At 43.0% G+C, this 18756-nt stretch overlaps 1 protein-coding gene across 1 annotated transcript; it reads right to left on the bottom strand.

Annotated features, from left to right (window-relative positions):
* Window positions 1–51: 51 nt before the first annotated feature.
* On the bottom strand, window positions 52–17924 carry bys (Bystin). The gene is made up of 10 exons (XM_084601604.1): window positions 17629–17924; window positions 17454–17542; window positions 13870–14002; window positions 12821–12953; window positions 10924–11066; window positions 9316–9413; window positions 6591–6669; window positions 4524–4589; window positions 2194–2402; window positions 52–416 (listed from the first exon to the last, which is right to left on the bottom strand). The coding sequence occupies exons 1-10, from the start codon at window positions 17758–17760 to the stop codon at window positions 122–124; spliced, it is 1377 nt and encodes a 458-aa protein (XP_084457730.1). The 5' UTR covers window positions 17761–17924; the 3' UTR covers window positions 52–121.
* Window positions 17925–18756: the final 832 nt, after the last annotated feature.

Here is an 18756-nt window from a genome sequence, read left to right as displayed (position 1 = left end):
GGGCCTGATTAAATTCTTTGGTTTCAAGGTTTACAACAAGTGCAAGCATAATTACATAAAACATTTTATTAACTATATTACAAACAAATTGGCCTTCCCCTTCCAGTTTCCTTCCCAAGCATCACGTAACCATCTCGGATGGTGCTTCCCCAACTTCTCCACTGGAGGCTTCTGGCAGGTTCTCTCCTTTGCCATCCTGAGAAGCCATCATAGGCTCTGGCACCTCGACGTCGCGGCAGGTAGCGTGTTGCAGCTCCCAACGTATCTCGGGTGTGATGGAGTGGTGTGGCTGGGCACGCAGTAGCGCCAGCAGAGCTTCCTTCTGCTCCGAAGAGATGTCACCCTTGTAGCGCTGGCAGAAGCTCAACAGGCACTGGTGCCATAGCACCGGAAGCTCCCGCTGCTCACGCTCGAACCTGCAGTGACAAAGCTGGTTGTCTCAGTCACCCCCTCACAAAAGGATGCAGCGAGACTCTACTATTTTGCAAGAATTATATAATAAATGCCTTCAATACAAACCACACATTGGATGCAAGTCACAGCTAACATAATGCAAGCCAAAAATGGATGTAAAAATGGATGTAATCCAATGTAAACCACAAGAACAAGGAAGTATAATGAATGTCGAGTTATATTGATATCCCACATATGCATTACTACTGGCACCATGCCCCCAGGGGTGGAAGCAGGCTCAGGGAGTAGTAATAATGCCATTCTGGAGCAGTTTTGGAGCACTACAGCTATGTTTTGGAGCATGTTTCTAAGGTCAAATTCGTTGATTATTTGCAATTTTTTATTCCTGACATACAAAAGCAAACAATTCGATTCCTTTTTATTCAAGGTTCAATGCTTTGCTGACTGCGCACACATCTCTGACAACACAAATCACCAAAACATGTATAAATGTCTAAAATAACAGCTGACCCGAGCAACAATTCCAAACAGAATAGTCACAAATGCAATGAAACACAAAATTTGACAAAAATTTTGACTTGTTTACTTAGCCTTAGAGAGAAATGTGAAGTCTGCCATACTGAAGTGCTCAAGCACTGCCACTAGCCTGGAATCCACATCAATTAGCAGCATGTTTCCGCTATCTCATTCATATCACTTCCGATAACATGCCTGAGCCAATTCCTAGACACTGGTCAGCAGTGTCCCCAAGGAGGATAGATGGTGCACCCAAGGGTAGTCTTTCCCTCCTTTCAGCCAGTGGCTGCTGTTTTTTTCCTTGAAAGACACTGGCGCTTCCTCAATTTCAGCATGTTGGTGATAAGCCCTGTATGACTTTTCAAACCCCATGAGAAGGTTTGTAGTGACTGGCACCTCCAGTGTGTCACCCCCAAAGTGATTCAAGTATGCTTTTGTTTGACATAAGATTTGCATGTCATTGATAAACAGGCTCAATGGTGAGGTACCTTCCTGCTTTCACAGCAGAAGCACAAGAACTCAGTTTTATGCACCTGGACAAGTTTCTTTATGATTTGTGGTATCTTCCGGTAACTGCATCACTTTTCTCTCCACAGGCGATTGAAAAGGCTGGGAGAAGATGCTGTCATATGAACAGCAATTTTTGCACAATTTCCCTCCAATTTCAAATTTACTTGCAAACAAATATCTATTAGTGCTACAAATATGCTTCTCTAGATTATAGAAATTTTATTTGTATTAGGCACAGCATAAGGTGCACTATACCTCTGCTGCTCCCAAATAAAGGATGCACAACTCAAAAGATGCCATCAGTGTGCTGTGCTTCTCATCGTTACAGTGTACTGCAATACTATGGTGGGTTAAATGGATTGGATCACATTCTTTGCAGGTAAAACTATGGTTCACTGTGCAGCAAAAACCAGCCTTTTGCTAAATTTGACATCAATACACTTAGGCAGCTGGTTTGGAGCAATTTTGGAGCAATATCGTGCTTTGGAGCAGGATAGAGCAGGAAAAACAGTTTGGAGCAGAACAGAGCAGCGCTTCCACCCCTGTGCCCCTCATGTCTATGCACATTTTTCTCCCACAGTTCCATAAGAAGGGTATCATTTGGGTAGTAACATATTCATTGCTCCACCTATTTCTAACACTTCAGCGCAAAGAATCCAGACACTTTGAAAGGGGAAGCACGTATGTCAGTTTGTGACAGAAATGCAAGCTCGTCCAATGGCACCACTGACTTTTTCAGCGACACTCACTCACCGGAGAAAGTGGTGAACGATAGCGTCGATGACACGGTAGGGAAGCGTGTACTTCTTGTCGAGCAGCACACGCAAAAAAATGGAGTTGGCCCCTGTGTAAGGCATCTCTGCTATCTTCAGCATGGCCGCACACGCATGCAGCATGGGAACCGAGTTCTTGCTCAGCACACTGCCCACGATGACGGCTTCACGCAGTGTGCAAGTGCCCGACTGCAGAACAAAGGAACAGCATTCATTTGTATTACCTTTTCTCCAAATGCATTTTCTTCTTATCACTTCCTACTTCAGTTGGCCCTTGAACTTTCTTTTTTTGTGTGTGTGTAGCAGGTGGGGTTCACTGTCCTCTTATTATTCTGTTTCTCTGTCCTCCCCCCTTTGCAGAAAGCTTTTGAGAATTATTCCCCTGTAGATATACTCCTTATCAGGACCCTTTGGAATGCCTGCCCCTTTTCAAGAAAGGTGTGTCTGCACGAAACCTGCTTTAGGTGCTGACTAATCATCCATCCTGCATTGTAGTTTTTCTTGGTACTGCCTCTTTTATTTCTTTTCCAAGCCACAGGATCACAGGTTTCAGGCTGAGAAATACATACTGAAGAAACATTTTTTTTTTTTCATTCACTCCTTGACCTACTTTCTCCTCACCCACCCTCCCCTCCTCAGCTTTTCTTCTTCAGAAGCAAAAGCATATTTAAGCTACTGCCAGTGACGATCGCTCTGCCCAGGCAAAGTCCACTTGTCGAAACGCAGGCTCGACCTGTGAACTGAGGCTTCCCCCTCTACCCTTGTTCAGTGCTCTTTCATATTGTGTAACCATCTTCTTCCTCTCGTTCTACCTGGATCCTTTTCCACTCTTAGAGAGACAGGCCACATTTACCACTTCTCCAGGGTACAACTATGACTTGTTTGTTCATCACAAGCACATGCTATCACTCTATCAAGAACTGCCTCAGTGCAAAATTTCAGGCTGATTTACAAAACAATAAAAGCAACAGCACATGGCTAAACTTCGGTTACCTTTCAACACAGATTGCACTACTCTTGTGAATAAACACCTTATCAATAACATGGCAAGATAAAGGTGCTTGTTACATAGCATGGACCTCTACATCACGCCATCACGTGGACTCTGCACTAAGCAGGGGCAATATAATGGTGCACTGCACAGATTAGCAGTCACCGCACAAGCAGTTCGAAAGTTGGACTGAGCTTGGCTGGAAGGTAAGAGATGTGACCTGAATAGAAGCCTCAATAAATGCGATAGCCAATAGCCAATTTCTGGATTGTTAAAGGAATGTTGAGGCCAACTCCACTGAATCAGTGTTCTCAACAAAACTTGATTCGCTGCCTCCTTCTGAGTATGTTAATGTTTGTCCAGCAGCAAAGGACACAAAAGGCAAAATTTTGCCTCTTGCTTAATTTCAAGGTGACGTCTATGCTGAGAACTATTGGTTACCACTATTTCAAAGAATGGCGGTGAAATCCGTGCCTCTGTCTGTGCCTGAAATTCTGTGTCGACGTATGAAATGTACCTTTAAATTAAGCTACTGAAGGTGACTCCAGCATGCAAAAACTTCGCTTTCAATGAGACGGTTCTCTTCATCTTTAGAATGCCTATCGATACAGGCCAATTTAAGCCGCTGAAGGTGACTCCAGCGTGTAAAAACTTCGCTTTCAATGAGACTGTTCTCTTCATTTTAGAATGCCGTAGTGTATCGATACAGGCCAACCTAAGCCGCTGAAGGTGACTCCAGTGTGTAAAAACTTCGCTTTCAATGTGACAGTTCTCTTCATCTTTAGAATGCCATAGCCTATCGATACAGGCCAACTTCACTTTCACTTAGCTGTCCTGTTAACATAAGCCTAGTGTGCAGATACAGATACGCAGATACCCATGACAGCACACAAGCCACTATAAAAGCTATGCATAGTGTTTTGAGAAACAAGCGAGCCCGCAGGTGGCCTCTCGACTTGTTAAGAGGAGCACAGTCGGAGCAAGATAAGCACTGAAGCAAACACACAAAATAAAGACAGGGACACAGTACACAAACACAAAGCTGTGATAGCATCAAATACTATTATTCATATAGTCACTACTGAACATGTACCTATATTGTTCCCAAAATTAGACTCTCATTTATAGGATTCATGACTACAAGCTCCTTTTAGAATGAAAACATCCACAGATAACACGAGTGCCCAGCGCATATGGAGTTTGGTGCGTTTTGTCTCCGGCAGAGACACATGCACTTCTCAGCATAAAGCAGCGTTTCATGCAAAGTTTGCAAATATTACGCAAACAAAAAAAAGAAAAAAAGAAAAAAAAACACAAACCTCACATAGCGGAAGTATGATGCCCTTGAAAAAGGCACCTGGCTTGAACAGGGCTTTGCGCAGAGCCTGAAAGAAAGACAAGACGAATATGCATCAGAGAGAATGCACCTGGGTGGCTGCACTGTAATTCTACTAAAGAAAGATGACGCCACTCTAGGACAGGCAAGAACCACAACTCTTGCCATTTTTCAATGTAGCCTGTAATGCTAATGTTCACTGTGGATGTATGTTCAGGCAAGTTTCAGCAGCAATTAAATGCACCCAATTATATGCATGACGAGAGCAGGTGCGACCGACATAAAAGAAAAAAATCTTCCTGGTAAACTAACTGAGGTCTGCTGTTTAAGTTTATAATTATTGCATTTATGCACGTAACAACAATTAGAAATTTGCAGCGATAGCTAGCCATATAATGCTACATCAGCTTTTAGGTTTTGCAGAAAGCAATAGCCCTCAGTCGGGCAACACAGTTCTTTGGGTGCTTGAAGCTGAAAACTGGTGGCTGACGATGAATGATATCACGTGCCATACTTCCCACTCAATTTATGAAGCACCAGGAAGTAGAATTTGAAGTACTTATATATCTTGCCATCCAGTTTAGGGAACTAGAACAAAAGTCAGCTAAAAGGAATGAAAAGTTTGAGCGATTTCTGACTAGAGAAAAAAATTGATTAATTAAGTAACTGTCACTGATTAGTCATCATTAATTGGTCATTTATTGTTAATTAGTTATTCATTGTAATTTTCAATGAGTGTCTAGTGATTATCAATTAATTAGTCATTAATTAGTCATTGATCACTGATTGGCTAATGACCATATCAGACACGCATTCGAGCCTACTGTGGTGGTGTGATTGGTCGAGATCTGACGTCATCCCGTCTCGACCACCAGAGCCGCCGCGAAAGCGTGACAGTGTTGCTGACGACAATGATGAGGCAATAAAGGCTTTTGCCTTAAAAGAAACCCTGCTATAGTAAACTTGGATACAGTAAAGTGAAATTGCATTCCTAGTTCGCCTTCCATAAATGACAGCACACATTTTTTTTATTTATAGAATACATTTTTAATAAAAGTCAGCTATATTAAAGTGCATCTGGCTGCTGTGCATGCCTTCCACGGTATGACCAAGTTTGCTTTTTTTCAGAGAAAAATAAATAACTTAGCCACGAGGCTCATTGGCTATGAGGAGAAGCTAACTTTTTGAGGGCCTTGGAGCCATGAAGCAATGCGTGCGGTATGATAAAAAAAAAAAAAAGTAAAGCTGGCTACAAACATGAAAAGAAGGTGGCATGGCATATTAAGAAAACAAATGGGAGTAAAGTGCAGCGAGAAGTAAGGAACGCTTGCAGCACTGAGCAGCGTGAAGAGGTGGTGGCAAGAACTGGAACGGTCGCAGCGCAGCAGCTCAGCGTGTACACTTCTGTAGTGCTTGACTGGGGCGCACATTTCTAAACTATTGCCTTTTAAACAGCACTGAGACAGCGGAAGACAATGCAGTGTTCACTCAAAGCTTTGGTTTTCACATGAAATCAAACTCTTGTCGTGTTCGTAGAAGTGTTGCATTCATGCTAAAGCTGTACCTCTACAACACGAAAACGGAGTCAAAAACATAACACGAAATCTGATAGCTGAAAGAAAAAGAAAACAATATAGAAGGGTGGAAGGCATTTCTGAGTGTCCTTTTAAAATCCAGCAGGAAGTGTGAAGCAAATGGTCATTTTATTATCAGACAGCATCTCCAGTGCTATGCCATCACCAACAACTAGTAGAGTAACGACACCAAAAAAAGATTCTTGCTAGTCCGAATGAACTTACTGTAGAGAGGTTCGAATAGCAAAATTTCTTTATTGCTTGTGTGTTGACTGTAAGACTGCTTGGGTGGCTTTAATATTAAATATGACATTCTAAACATTTCACCATTTTCCTCTTCTCACACTCACTAGTGCATGAGTGAGCCACTATTTTACCACGGCCAGCACTGCAATTGTCTCCACTCCACTAATACCAAAAAGTTGCAAAGGTTGCTACTGTTACTAAAAATAAAAGTGATAAATTTTCCAAGGCACCTGGTAAAGGTGGTAATTCAGCTTCTTGTATTCTGCAATGTCATCCCGTATTCTTGGCAGCAGCACCAGGTTGTAAAACCTAGGAGTGGAGAAAGCGTAAAACATATTAACCCCCATCAAACTTGGGCAACCCAGGCTTATCACAAGCCAAGTTTCATTTTTGCCTACTGACAAGCTCAGCTCAATATGTACATGTTTTGTGGCCCTCTGCACCCAGTTTGCAGCAAGTGAAGATCGTCCAACACAATTTTTTTTATCAGACGACAGACGGTGGCATCAGTACTAAATGACAATCTAAGCTCAAATTTGATTAAAGAAACTGAAGTATATACCATATTTTTTCAAACTTTGCAACATTTTTCACATTCTTGAGGCATGTTTATAGACAGTTTACAGAAAGCAGTTCCACTCTCCTCGACAGGTGGTGCCACTAGGACAGCTGCCATTTCTGGCCTTTGGAGCGCATCGGTAAGCGGTGCAGGCTGTGTTGGGTAGCTTTTAATGTCTATGCTTTCATGACGCATTCACTGTGCAGAGAAGGAAGGCCGGTGTGCGTATGCCTGTGAAGCTTACTTTAGACAAGCACTGATACAATAATAATAATAATAATTAATGGGATAATTGCTTCTTTAATGAACGAGTGCATTGACCACAGATGAAATTTAGCAGAATAAGATTTTTTACATTTACTCTTGTTCCAGCTCGCTACATTTGCGGGAGCTGAACTCTGATGCAGTTTTCAGTTTTACTTCCGCCCGAGTGCGGGCAAACGCCGCTAAGCGCCTGACGTGGCATTTGAGCAGCATAATATTCTTGCTTTGAAGCTAGAATGCTAACAAGAGACAATATCTAGCCAATTGTTGGGGAACTACAAAAATGTCCATGTTTAGTAGTAAGTATTCTGTACATTGCTGAATAGAGAATGTTATTAATATGTCTGAACCAGCATGGTCTGCACAAGCTTTCGTCTGTTAGCCAAAAATATTGAAAAGCAAGGATTCTGGTGATACTCCGCTTGTAACCTATTCAGTCTGACAGCAAACTGTGTTGTCCACAATGAGCGTCAGAGAAGGAATTGATTTAAAAAAGGCAATGCACCGACAGCCGATAGGTTTGACAACATTTTCGAGATAGTGCATAAAGCGCCTAGACGCAAAAATTGATTAAATTAATCATTTATTTTGTAGCACCTACACAGACTACACGCATCCACAGGAAGTTTTTGTGCTACCTGCCAGCTCATTGTTCCATTGAGAGCAGGAACAGCACCTTGACGACGAGCGCCAGTGTACAAGCAGCCGTCGTCAAAACCAGAAGTACCGAAGGCCAGCGAGGGTGCAGTGGTCACATGACCAAACATGGCAACGCCCATGCTCTCATGCTGTAAAGTGTCTATACTGAAGGAGACCCTGACCAACATTGCATCGGAGGGGGGGAGAGGGGATTATCCCTTCCAAGAATTCCTTGCACGATATAATCACATGCACATGCAGACTGTCCAGTTCTGAAACTTGGCAAATCACATAACCAAATGCTACATCTTTGCGTACTGCATGTTAGAGTGCATTTGTAGTATGGTATGATACGATATATGGTGTTTGAAGTCCCAAAGTGACACTGGCAATGAGGGACCCTGTAGTGAAAATCTGTAGTCAATTCCAACCATCTGGGGTTCAAAAGTGCACTGGCATCAAGCAGTACACAGGTGCCTTTTATTTTGCCCAAATGGTAGGGTGAGAACAAACTGATCTATGATATGAAGTGGAGACAGTGTTGGCTCAATGACCTCCACCCCAAGGGGATCTCCCAAGGTTGAATAGATTTTTAATAAGGAGGTAACTATGTGACATTAATTAAAACAAGCTCTCTAAAGATGCTACAGATGAACGCATCATGCCTGTAACATTATGCATTTGCACGAATCCAGAGCCACAAACATGCAGCAGCAAAAACACAAACTTGGCTGAAATGAGTATTATTTACAAAACATCTGACAAAAATTGCTTACACTTTCCCTTGCGACTGCCCTATAATAACACAGACAGTTCACTAGCTATCTTCAAGGATAGCCATCAAGAACATCTACCATCTTTCCGGTATACTTGCCAGCAGCCGTCCGGAATGCTCTTCGCTGTCAACAGACCTTTGGCCACATTTGAGTCATCTTTACTGCAATAACATCTTGCTCTAGCAACAACACCAATAACACCAGCCGTCGCCGAGCTGTGCCCTCTCATTCCTTCCGCGCGTGGCTTGGCTTGAAAACGCCTCAGGGCAAACGGCCGAGGGCGATGCGATCGTCTTTGGGGGAGGCGCACCGTCCAATGCGTGGTGCGGAGTTCGATATATCGACCGACCGGTGAAATTGAGTTCAATATACGACGCAGCTTTCCTATACTTTTACATGGGGTTTTCAAGGGGATATTCCGAGAGTTCGATATAACCAAAATTCGAAATATCCGGATTCAATATATCCGGGTTCGACTGTAGTAATCCGAATGTACTGAATGTGGATTTTTTAAAATTTCATTATAACCACGTTTAACTTATAACCGTTTCGTACACAGTAGTTCTCTAGCTGCGGAACCCATGGGCAATGCAGTCATTTCTAACCTCTAAAACGATTCTTTGAGACATAGTGTAAAAGCATGAAATAGTTTTCTTTCTTTTTGCATACAAAGACTCCCATACAATTTTTCGTGCTAAGATGGTTGGCAATACACACCTCTGAGCCATCTTCTCTTTGAGATTAGACGCGAAAATGCGGGTTGCCTGGTACATCGCAGCTGATGACCATGAATCAGGGTCTGTCAAGTATAGCACCTGCCACAGGACACAAATAATGATGTCACCACAAGGCAAATCACAATCATACTGGCTGCTTATTGTAATGTGCTTGTGTTGTAACGGGCAAGTTAATAACAACATAAGCACGAAGACTGCACCTGAATGCCACCAACAACAACCCATAGCACATGCCATGATAGCCCCCCATGCTGTCATTTGCATGGGCTACAAGAACAAACAAAAAAAAAAAACTGCAGAGAAAGGGAGAAAAAGTTACTGTTTGGAAATCCACATTCTGGAAACGTACTTTAAATGTTTTGTTCCTTGCCCCATGAGAGTTCATCGACATTTCAATTCGAAACATTTTCGAGTTGAATCCTTCAAGAAGTTACCTAGCATACAGCAATCCTTAACCTACACACGTAAATTCTGGCATCTTGCAAATTCGATTGAAGCAGTCAGTGCAAGTGCAGGCACAATTATATATGCCGTAATTTTTGTCCTAATGAGCTAGGAGCAGCAGAGGGGTAATATCTCTGTCACGTGGACACTTTCAAATCTAACAAGATGGGGGAGGGGGGACCTTAACCTGCTGCTGCCTGCTGACAGACTCCATCAACTCACACCAGGCATGCAAGCCATCAGCCCGAAGGTTTAATCTAAAAAGAGAATTTTTTTTTAATGTTTCTTTGTTGCAGTAATATTAGTCACACATTGAATTAAGGACACAGTTTTCAGTGCAAAGGCACGCAGCCAAAGAAAAGAAGAAGGAAGAAGACAATAGGGACAAACACAGCGCTGTGTTTATCCCTATTGTCTTCCTCCTTCTCCTTTGGCCACGTGCCTTTGCACTGAAAACTATATCCTTAAATCTAGAATACCAACTAGCCCAACAACTAACTCTACATTGAATTAATTTCTCAATTATATTGATGCAAGCACTGTACATCTGAGATTGCATGCACCTGCTGCTTGAAGGCGCTTGAAATCTCTGTAGAGTTCCATTAGTGTCACGTATTCCCACTGATAGACTACTGATTCAGCTGTTATCTGAGACGCTCGTGTAAGTATTCGAGTCAATAGGCTAAGCTAGAGATTTTCAAACTAGGTTTTGCTACATTGCCTGGTACGTTAAAACTTACTTTAGTGTATCTACTCTTCTTACCCTAGCTCCTTCGTCAGTTTCGTGCCATACGCAGACTAGCAGTGCTCCAATAACGGTGTGGCTTGATTTTCATGGGAGAGCCAGCGACGACAGTTTGCCTAATTGGTTTTGGCAGCATTTGCCAAGTTGCTCTGTCACTACATGCATGCTTAGAACATTGACGAAATGGTGTAAATGTTGATGGCTGTTGAGGTTCTTTAAGGCAAGAAAGTCTTGAGAACCCCTCGGCTATCAGCTCAAAGGCCTTTGATATGACCAGTTTGCCGGGGGTATAACATCTTACAGGGTCAAAAGGAACTTTGGCCTCAAAGAACCTATAGTTCACCAATTTGCACTCTATAGACACACCGACACCACCATATGAAATCAAAAGGTTCTTACTTGCTCCCAGTTGGAAAGTGCAGGGATAATCTTGAATGCCTTCGGTAGCTTGCCAGAGCGGTACCTACTCAGCACCTTCTTCACTCCGCGGTACATCTCTATTACTTTAGGGTCCAAGTCAGCCATCTGCACACTGCCCGCATCTGCAGTAAATAGAAGAATGTGACTAGTAACACCAAACTCCGTGGCACAAACACACAACCGCTCATAGACATTCAAAGTGGCCACAAGCCAAAGGTCAGATCAAGCAAGAGACAGAAACAAGCAAGCACAGGACACACGCAACATGAAAAGCCTGCAAGTAACAGGTCACTGCATAGAATTACATTTGAACACTTGAACTACCCGCAGCTAGGCAACCAACAAAACATATATTCAAGCTCAGAATAATCTTTGAACTCATCTGCAACTAAATCTGTGCATGTGAATATATGCAAAGTAAAGTGTAAGCAGCTTTCTACACCTAAGTATCAAACTCTACTACCACTGTCGTGCGAGACGAAGACACAATGGACATGGTAACATGGATGCCAGGCCTATTTACACTAGTAAGAGATCTGGCTTTCCTGTAGAAGGTAGGAGAACGGCTAACAGAAAATAGGGCTTGTATAGCGAGTCTGAAAACGATTCCATTTCGTTTCCACACCTCCCACACTTGGTCAATTGCTGAAGTGACCCCATGCACGACGGCAGCACGGCATCAAAACAAAATAGAATTGGGTTCGCAATCCTTATGTTGTACAAGCCCTGTCCTCAGTGTGGGACAAATTTGTGCCCACAAATAGTTGTGCCGAAAGCCGTGAGGCTGGTCCCATATTTAGAACAAAAAGTGCTACAAATGTGCGGCTCATGTGACATGTTTACCCTACTCTGTCATCAAGTGGAAACATCCACATTTTCCACGAAAAGGAAATTAACATGTTATTTCAGCAGTGTAAATTGTTGGGCCAGTTGGTGAATTGACATAAGGAAGAAAGCTTTGCGTAAAACAAGACGGGACACTAGGAAGAAACACAGGCACACAAGAGCGCAAACTTGCACCTTAAGAAGTAAATAAGGGCGCCCATCTGTGTGCTTCTTCCTACTGCCCCCATCTTATTCTGCGCAAAGTTTTCTTCATTATGACATGCTATCACTTGAATTATATATTACATTACTTGCATAATGAACACATTCATATATGCACCAACTGCTTTAGCTTTCAAACGTGAATCTTTTTCATCCTCAAGTAATGAATGCACCTCTTTCTTTTGGCATGCAGTCTGATTATGACAGTGAATGAAATGTCACCCTTTTTTTAATGCTGAAACTGCACAACAGGCATAAAGTCCCGCAATTCGACTGTCGGATCTCACATCCTATGGGACAACCCACCAATCAGAATGCTTGGTGAAGAATCTGACATTCAATTGAAACCATGCCTGATCATGAGTTTCTCTGCTCAACCTACCACATGAAGGACCAAAGCAACAATTGCAGGCGAGCTTTACGCTTAATGCTGAGATGTGCTAGAGTGAACTCTACTCGCGCTATCTTTAGACAGAAATATGGCCACTAGGCGAGTTATATGTGCTGAACTGAGGTAAAATTAGTCGACTAGTATATTCAAAAGTATAGAAACCATGCTGAAGAATGCATTTTGCTTCTTTTAGAAGTGCCCTGGGTGAAGTACTGATTTCTCAAGTCTGCTCTCTGCCCCATTTTTGCCTCATCAAACCTTGTCTGAATATTTTAACCAGCAAAATAGGTGCACGCCTCATATATTCAGAATTTTCTTTTTTTTTTTTTTTTCAAACAAAGTACACTCACTATATTAGTAAATATGGTAATTTCAATTATTCTAGCAAGGTTAATCTTGACGTTTAAAACCAACATCACCACAAACGCAGGGGCTCACCTGAGAAGAGAGTGGCCACCTCTGTCTCGTGCTCCTTCAACTTCTCCATGATAATATCAGCCAAAGTGCGTCGAGCCTGGGTATTCTCATTCATGAACAACTGTAGTGCCTTCTCGTCTGCCTCATCCACCTCCTGCAAAATAAAAAAATAAAAGAACAAAGACAATTGCAACTGCAGTCATCCCATTCCCAAGAAAGTTGAGTCCTGAGCAGAATTTCTTCTGGGATGGTATAGCAAAGTAGACCAAGTTAGAATCAGATGGCTCTTCTTCCCTTCAATGAACCGAAGATTCACTGAATTCAGCTACACTCTGAAATCTGTTTAAAATGAGCCGGGACAGACAAGTGAGCACACTCATTTTGTTCCATTACGAGGCAGTACAAAAATATCCAAAACGGCAGTGCTGGCAACGTCTTAAAGTAAGTGCAGGTATCATGTTGGGTGAATATACAGGCAGCGCCAAACAGGCTCTGCAAGAAAACGGACCTGGATATTAACTGCCATGGATACTGTTTGGTTTTGCTGGCGAATCGAGCCCACAAAGAACATTCAACGACACTGGTTGAGTGCATTTCCTCAAAGTCGTGCTACCAAAGCTGAAAGCTCTCCCGATTCTATGCACTCAAAAACGGAAATCCATTCTAGCCCGAGGATTGAACACTGGCTCACTACTTCACTCTTCTTTCTTATATACAATAGAAATCGTGACGTCACCACAAAAACTGGAGACACTCTAGTTGACCTCAAATTAGAAATTTTACTGCCGAACCATCAAGCATGCAGGTTTATTAAATACAGTGATGAACACCTAACCAAGCACCACTGCTTTACTTAACAATGCAAAAACAACAGAACTGGAATACTAAAGATGCAAAATTGCAATATTATGAAAATCTGACAAGAAATATGTGCCATGTTGGGTGATAAATTATTTTCAAAGCAATATCTTGTATTCCCGCAAGATGAAGCAGATGTGAAATAAAGGAGTAATTACTCATTAGCAACCTCTTTTCAGCTAAAGCCAACAGATTATTCACGTTCTGCTCACAATTGTTTCATAAAATGTGTCGTTGTCCTCTGGGCCATCGTCGCCATCGTCCTCTTCATCACTCGATGCTCCTGCATTGCCTGGCAGCCGAAGCTTGATATCGGGCACCTTGAGTTTCCCTCCTCCCGTTGAGCTGCAGCAATACCAAATTCAGCACAATAATAATTATATGAACACAAGATCACTTAACAAACCATATTCACAACACTCGTCAAAGGCCTTTCCAACAAGTCCTCCCTTTCTCATCAAAACAGGAAAACGCGAGAGAAGCAGTGACACAGCTGCATGGTAAAAATCAAAACTGAGTCAAGTGGTGAACTCAGCACTACTCACAGTGCGTAAGGCAACACTAATGAAATTCTGAAACTAGCCTAGAAATCAATTCACTGTTAGTTTTTCCATAAGAAAACTGATGACAGCATCTCTGGTCAGTAGCCATGAATGCTGTTGCTCCTCCTAGCAGCAGTAATTCTCACTTTTTCATATGAAGCACAGCTTACATTGGGAAATAAATGCTTACTAAAAAGCAAAACAAGACAAGATTTATTTGCTGCCACAAAGCAATATTAGGCAATAACACCAGCTGCTATTTTTTCTCTCGTTTATTTTTTGTTTTCTGCAGTACATGGCACAAGGATTATGGCTCTCACCAACTACTAGTACTACTACTACTACTCATTTCGACTTTAAAGGCTTTTAATACAAGCACACCATTTACACCATGCAAAGAGAGGTTTATGGGCAAACAAAGGCCGAACAGTCAGCCTGAGATGCAATTAGCGCCTTTGAATAAAATGCACTGATTTCAAAACGTGTTTGAGATGACCGCCTGAAAGCTGCCGATACAGAAACAACATGCAGACTCACCTGCTATGGTCACAAGTACCGTGAAGTTTAATAAGCAATTATATGATCACATTTTAGCAAGCCACATAGTTACTAACATACTATTAAAATGGTGGGAACATAAAATCCAGCTATGCCACTGCACCCAATTAAGGCACTGCCAATTAATTTCAGCCCTTTCTCAATTGGTACATCATGCAGTTGCCGGATGCATAAATCTGGGTCTATTTTAACGTGATAGTGTTAAAGGCCCCGTTCACCAGAAAATCCGGCGTTGACGTTTGAGCGAAAAATCACGAGCATGGCGATGGCAGGTGGTAGCTGACAGCTGACATGGTTGGTTTGTGGGGTTTAACGTCCCAAAGCAACTCGGGCTATGAGAGACGCCGTAGTGGAGGACTCCGGAAATTTCGACCACCTGGGGTTCTTTAACGTGCGCTGACATCGCACAGCACACGGACGCCTTGCTTTTCGCCTCCACCGAAAAGCTGCCGCCGAGGCCGGGATTCGATCCCGCGTCCTTGGGAACAGTAGTCGAGCGTCGTAACCACTGCGCCACCCCGGCGGGGTAGACAGCTGACATGACTGAGCACTGATTGAACATGCAGTTGCCTGACGTTACGTTTGGCACGTGCTGCAAACTCGGGCTTCAAATTTAAAACGGTAGAGCGATATGCGCAAGTTCCACGGCTTATAGAGGGCGCCACTGGAAATCCAATATGGCTGTGGTCTGGCAAGTCGGCGGCAGTGCTGCGCTGGTAGAGGTGACATTAAAATTAATGTTCAAGTGTGCCATTTCGTCGAGAAAGCTCTCAATGTGGGCTCTGCTGTGTTGTCACCTTACAAGCATTCTGTGCATATTCAAGTGGGTTAAAAACTATCCGACCCAGGGGTAGCTGGTTTGGTATGCAAAGCATTAGACTACTGAAAGCATAGAGGAGCAGCTGCAGCATGACTTTAGCTGCTACTTATATGGAGGCAGCTCTAATCGCGGCAAAAAAGGCAGCAGACAGGTGCACCGAGAGCAAGAGGGGTATCGACAAATTCTATGGCTCTTATCCTATTCATGGTACTCATTTCAACATGAAGTGCACGTTCACTCCATTGCACGTGTATGCCGACCTCGTATTTCGTGGCATAGAGTCATGGTCTGGAAGGGGATAACGATAGCCTCCAGGGCTCATTTCAGACCATGCTAAATTATTTTGGAGCACCACTGGTAGGTATCGACTTTGAATGAAGTAAACTGTGAACAAGCCTTGACGAAAATATTTTTCAGCAGTGATCGCTTGATAGTCGGCGTAATTATGGCCAATAGCTGCAGCTTCCTAGGTAACACAAAGGCTAGAGGATGTCGCGCCATGTCGTCATAAAATTCAGTACATACTCCGAATTTAGTGCACATGCAGTACCTTCCGACTGCAAGCATTACGGTTCGCACTTGATTGGATGTATTTTATTATGTAATAAGGCTCCTTTCGGAGCAAGTGGGTGAGGTTGTTTTCTACCACTGCATGACAGTAAAGAGACGAACACTTTCCAGCTGTCATTCAACGCGTCATATTAGGTGTTATCAACAGAAACATCCATTTGATTTCTTACAAGATACCTGTACAGTCTTTGCAGCAGGGGTTGCTGATAAAAATGTTGCATTCCAGAGTAGTTAACAGTTTACGTCAGTCAAGGTTACTGCTTCGTAGTGATGCACTATATAAAATATTCGGAGCCGGAATGCATACCAAAAACTGACACAGCCTTGGTCCGAAGTTTTTCGATGCTAACCTTAATTACACAGAAAATTTGAAGTAGCGCAGGCAAACAGTGACGATTAAATGAATACAAAAACAAGCAGTTCTAGTACTATTGTTTGCGTGCTTATTCTTCAGGCCTATTCTCACGCCAATTTAAATGTTCATGATGTCGACTTGCCAAGACAGAGATTTGCAACTGCACTCATTGAGCTTGCAATCTTGGGGAAAATTATGTATGCGGGTTCCTACCGTCTTTCGTCGCACAGATCAGGTGCTGGAGAAGGGCAGAAAACTGAAAGTCGACAACTGAATTTTATATTTAACCTATAGCGCGTGCTTTATACGAATGCGTGGAGGTTATAATAACCTGCGGTTATGTCAAAAACAGCCCTCGAAACAGCAGGTGGTGCGATAAGCAGCATTGATGTTGGGCAGGAGACGCCTCTGCAAGCCGGACGTGCTCCGCCGCTACCACCCTTCGGGCGTTTCCAGGGGTAGCCGCGTGGTACCCACACCGTGTGTGGAACTTGCAAATCAGAATCGGCCTGCCAGGTCCCTTGCATTCTGAGTCGGACATGTTGCCCTTAGGCCACTCAGGCATGTTATACGGCTTGCTTAAAGCGAGTCTTTATATGTCGGCTGGTGGCCTGCACTATCGCGTCATATTTCCTTGGAAGGGGAGCTAAAGCGTCCCCCAAATTTTTCTGGTTAGAACTCCTGCAAGGTGATGTTCAAGCACGATGCTTCAGCACGACCTGCGAGCGAAGAGGCAGCCAACTGTGCACACGTAGTGGTGAGACCGCACGTGCAACCTCGAGGCAAAAGATCGCGAAAGTGCATAGTGATATGCTAAGCTACACAGCAGTTCTCCGACACGCGAAATTCCGTCCCAAAATGATCACATGAAGCACTACATGTAGACAGCAAGTTCTCGATTCGAACACAGAAAAGAAAAAAAAAAGAAATGCGGCAAACTTTGTAATTTACCTTGACTGAAATCCATGCTCTTCCTCGAGGTCTTCTTGCTGCTTGCGAGCCTGGTCCAGGATCTTCTTCGTGAGCTTCTCGTCCACGAACTGCAACATAAGACGTTTGTTATCAACGATGTCCGGAGTTGCCTACATTTTTTTTTTTTCGGGCCAAGAGCTTTTTTAGTTCTTACCATTTCGTCTTCATCCTTTCTGTTCCTAGTCTTTATCCGAGCTTTCCTCGCTGCCACTTCTTCTTTCAGCTGCTCGTCCAAAGGCACATTTCTCTGCTGTTTGCCTACCTTTATTTTACTTGCCTTTCCCATTTTATGCGCAAACAGCCGCTCAGGGCAACCTCAAGCAGGTCGGAACAGTACTGTAGTTACACAGGCTACACCACGCCTTTTACAGCGTTGACATTAGCCGAAAAGCCCGAAGTGTACCCGAGAAGTCCAAAGTAGATTCCCACGTGCACTATAAATAATTAAAAATGACAAAAGAAAAAGAACGGATTCTGAGAATGATGTGGATAGTCATGTGGACATGAGCCGGTGTCGAGCTTCTGGCAAAGTATTATTTTCAAGCTAAAATGTTATTTTCAAAAGAAAACATAAATTTCATATTTATTTTTTATCATTTCTTTTCACACAAAAATGAACTCTAGGCAAAACCTTGTTTTTAATAGTTATGGCGCTATTGTCGCTTCCGATGTGAGAGCAGACGGCTATTTCGCGGAGCATGCACAGGCGTGTATGTGCCACATGATGTGCCAGCCGTAAGTGGCGTTCGCAGAAATTAATGCGAGCTGTATGGCTCAAACAAAGAAAAACGATACTGGAACCAAATGGAAATCAATCGGATTCTCTGGTTGTTGTGACTCAGCTAGATCTGCATGCTTAGGGATTCGCGCGATCGGTTACTCGCCAAACTAATTTATTGCCTGCCTTATTATTCCAAAATGTCGAGCCTCAGTGTCCGCTGCTACCCGATAAGATTATGACTACAGTGTTATGCAACATTATCGGAACCATTTTGAAAAATTCTCCCGCCTCAACCGGAGGCTCATTTGCGCTAAAACCGCGCACAAAGCTTGCGCTAATTGTTGACCCTTTTGTTACGTAATAAGTTAAACCATGGTGCTTATCTGGTTTGGCCGCGCATGAAAACCCAGAACCGTCTGTGACGAGATTGAAAAAGCAAAATAATAATAATGATAATAATAATTAATTGGTTCACAGGGAAGGAAAGGCGCAGTAACAGCTTGAGTGGCAAGTTGGTGCTGCATAATACCCAGAAATGTGGCGCAACAAACACAATCACAT

This window comes from Amblyomma maculatum, chromosome 4 (genome assembly GCF_055883805.1).
Source record: "Amblyomma maculatum isolate TAMU_Amacu chromosome 4, ASM5588380v1, whole genome shotgun sequence".
Taxonomy (NCBI): Eukaryota; Metazoa; Arthropoda; class Arachnida; order Ixodida; family Ixodidae; genus Amblyomma; species Amblyomma maculatum.
This window is presented reverse-complemented; position numbering and strand designations above follow the sequence as displayed.

What these genes read in the sequence shown, in the direction of transcription:
- bys (XM_084601604.1), bottom strand. Translation starts at nt 17,760, where the DNA reads ATGGGAAAGGCAAGTAAAATAAAGGTAGGCAAACAGCAGAGAAATGTG. An exon ending in GAGCATGGATTTCAGTCAAG is followed by an intron (nt 14,003 to 17,453) that starts GTAAATTACAAA and finishes GTATTGCTGCAG; the next exon opens with CTCAACGGGAGGAGGGAAAC. An exon ending in ATCGTTCACCACTTTCTCCG is followed by an intron (nt 417 to 2,193) that starts GTGAGTGAGTGT and finishes TTGTCACTGCAG; the next exon opens with GTTCGAGCGTGAGCAGCGGG.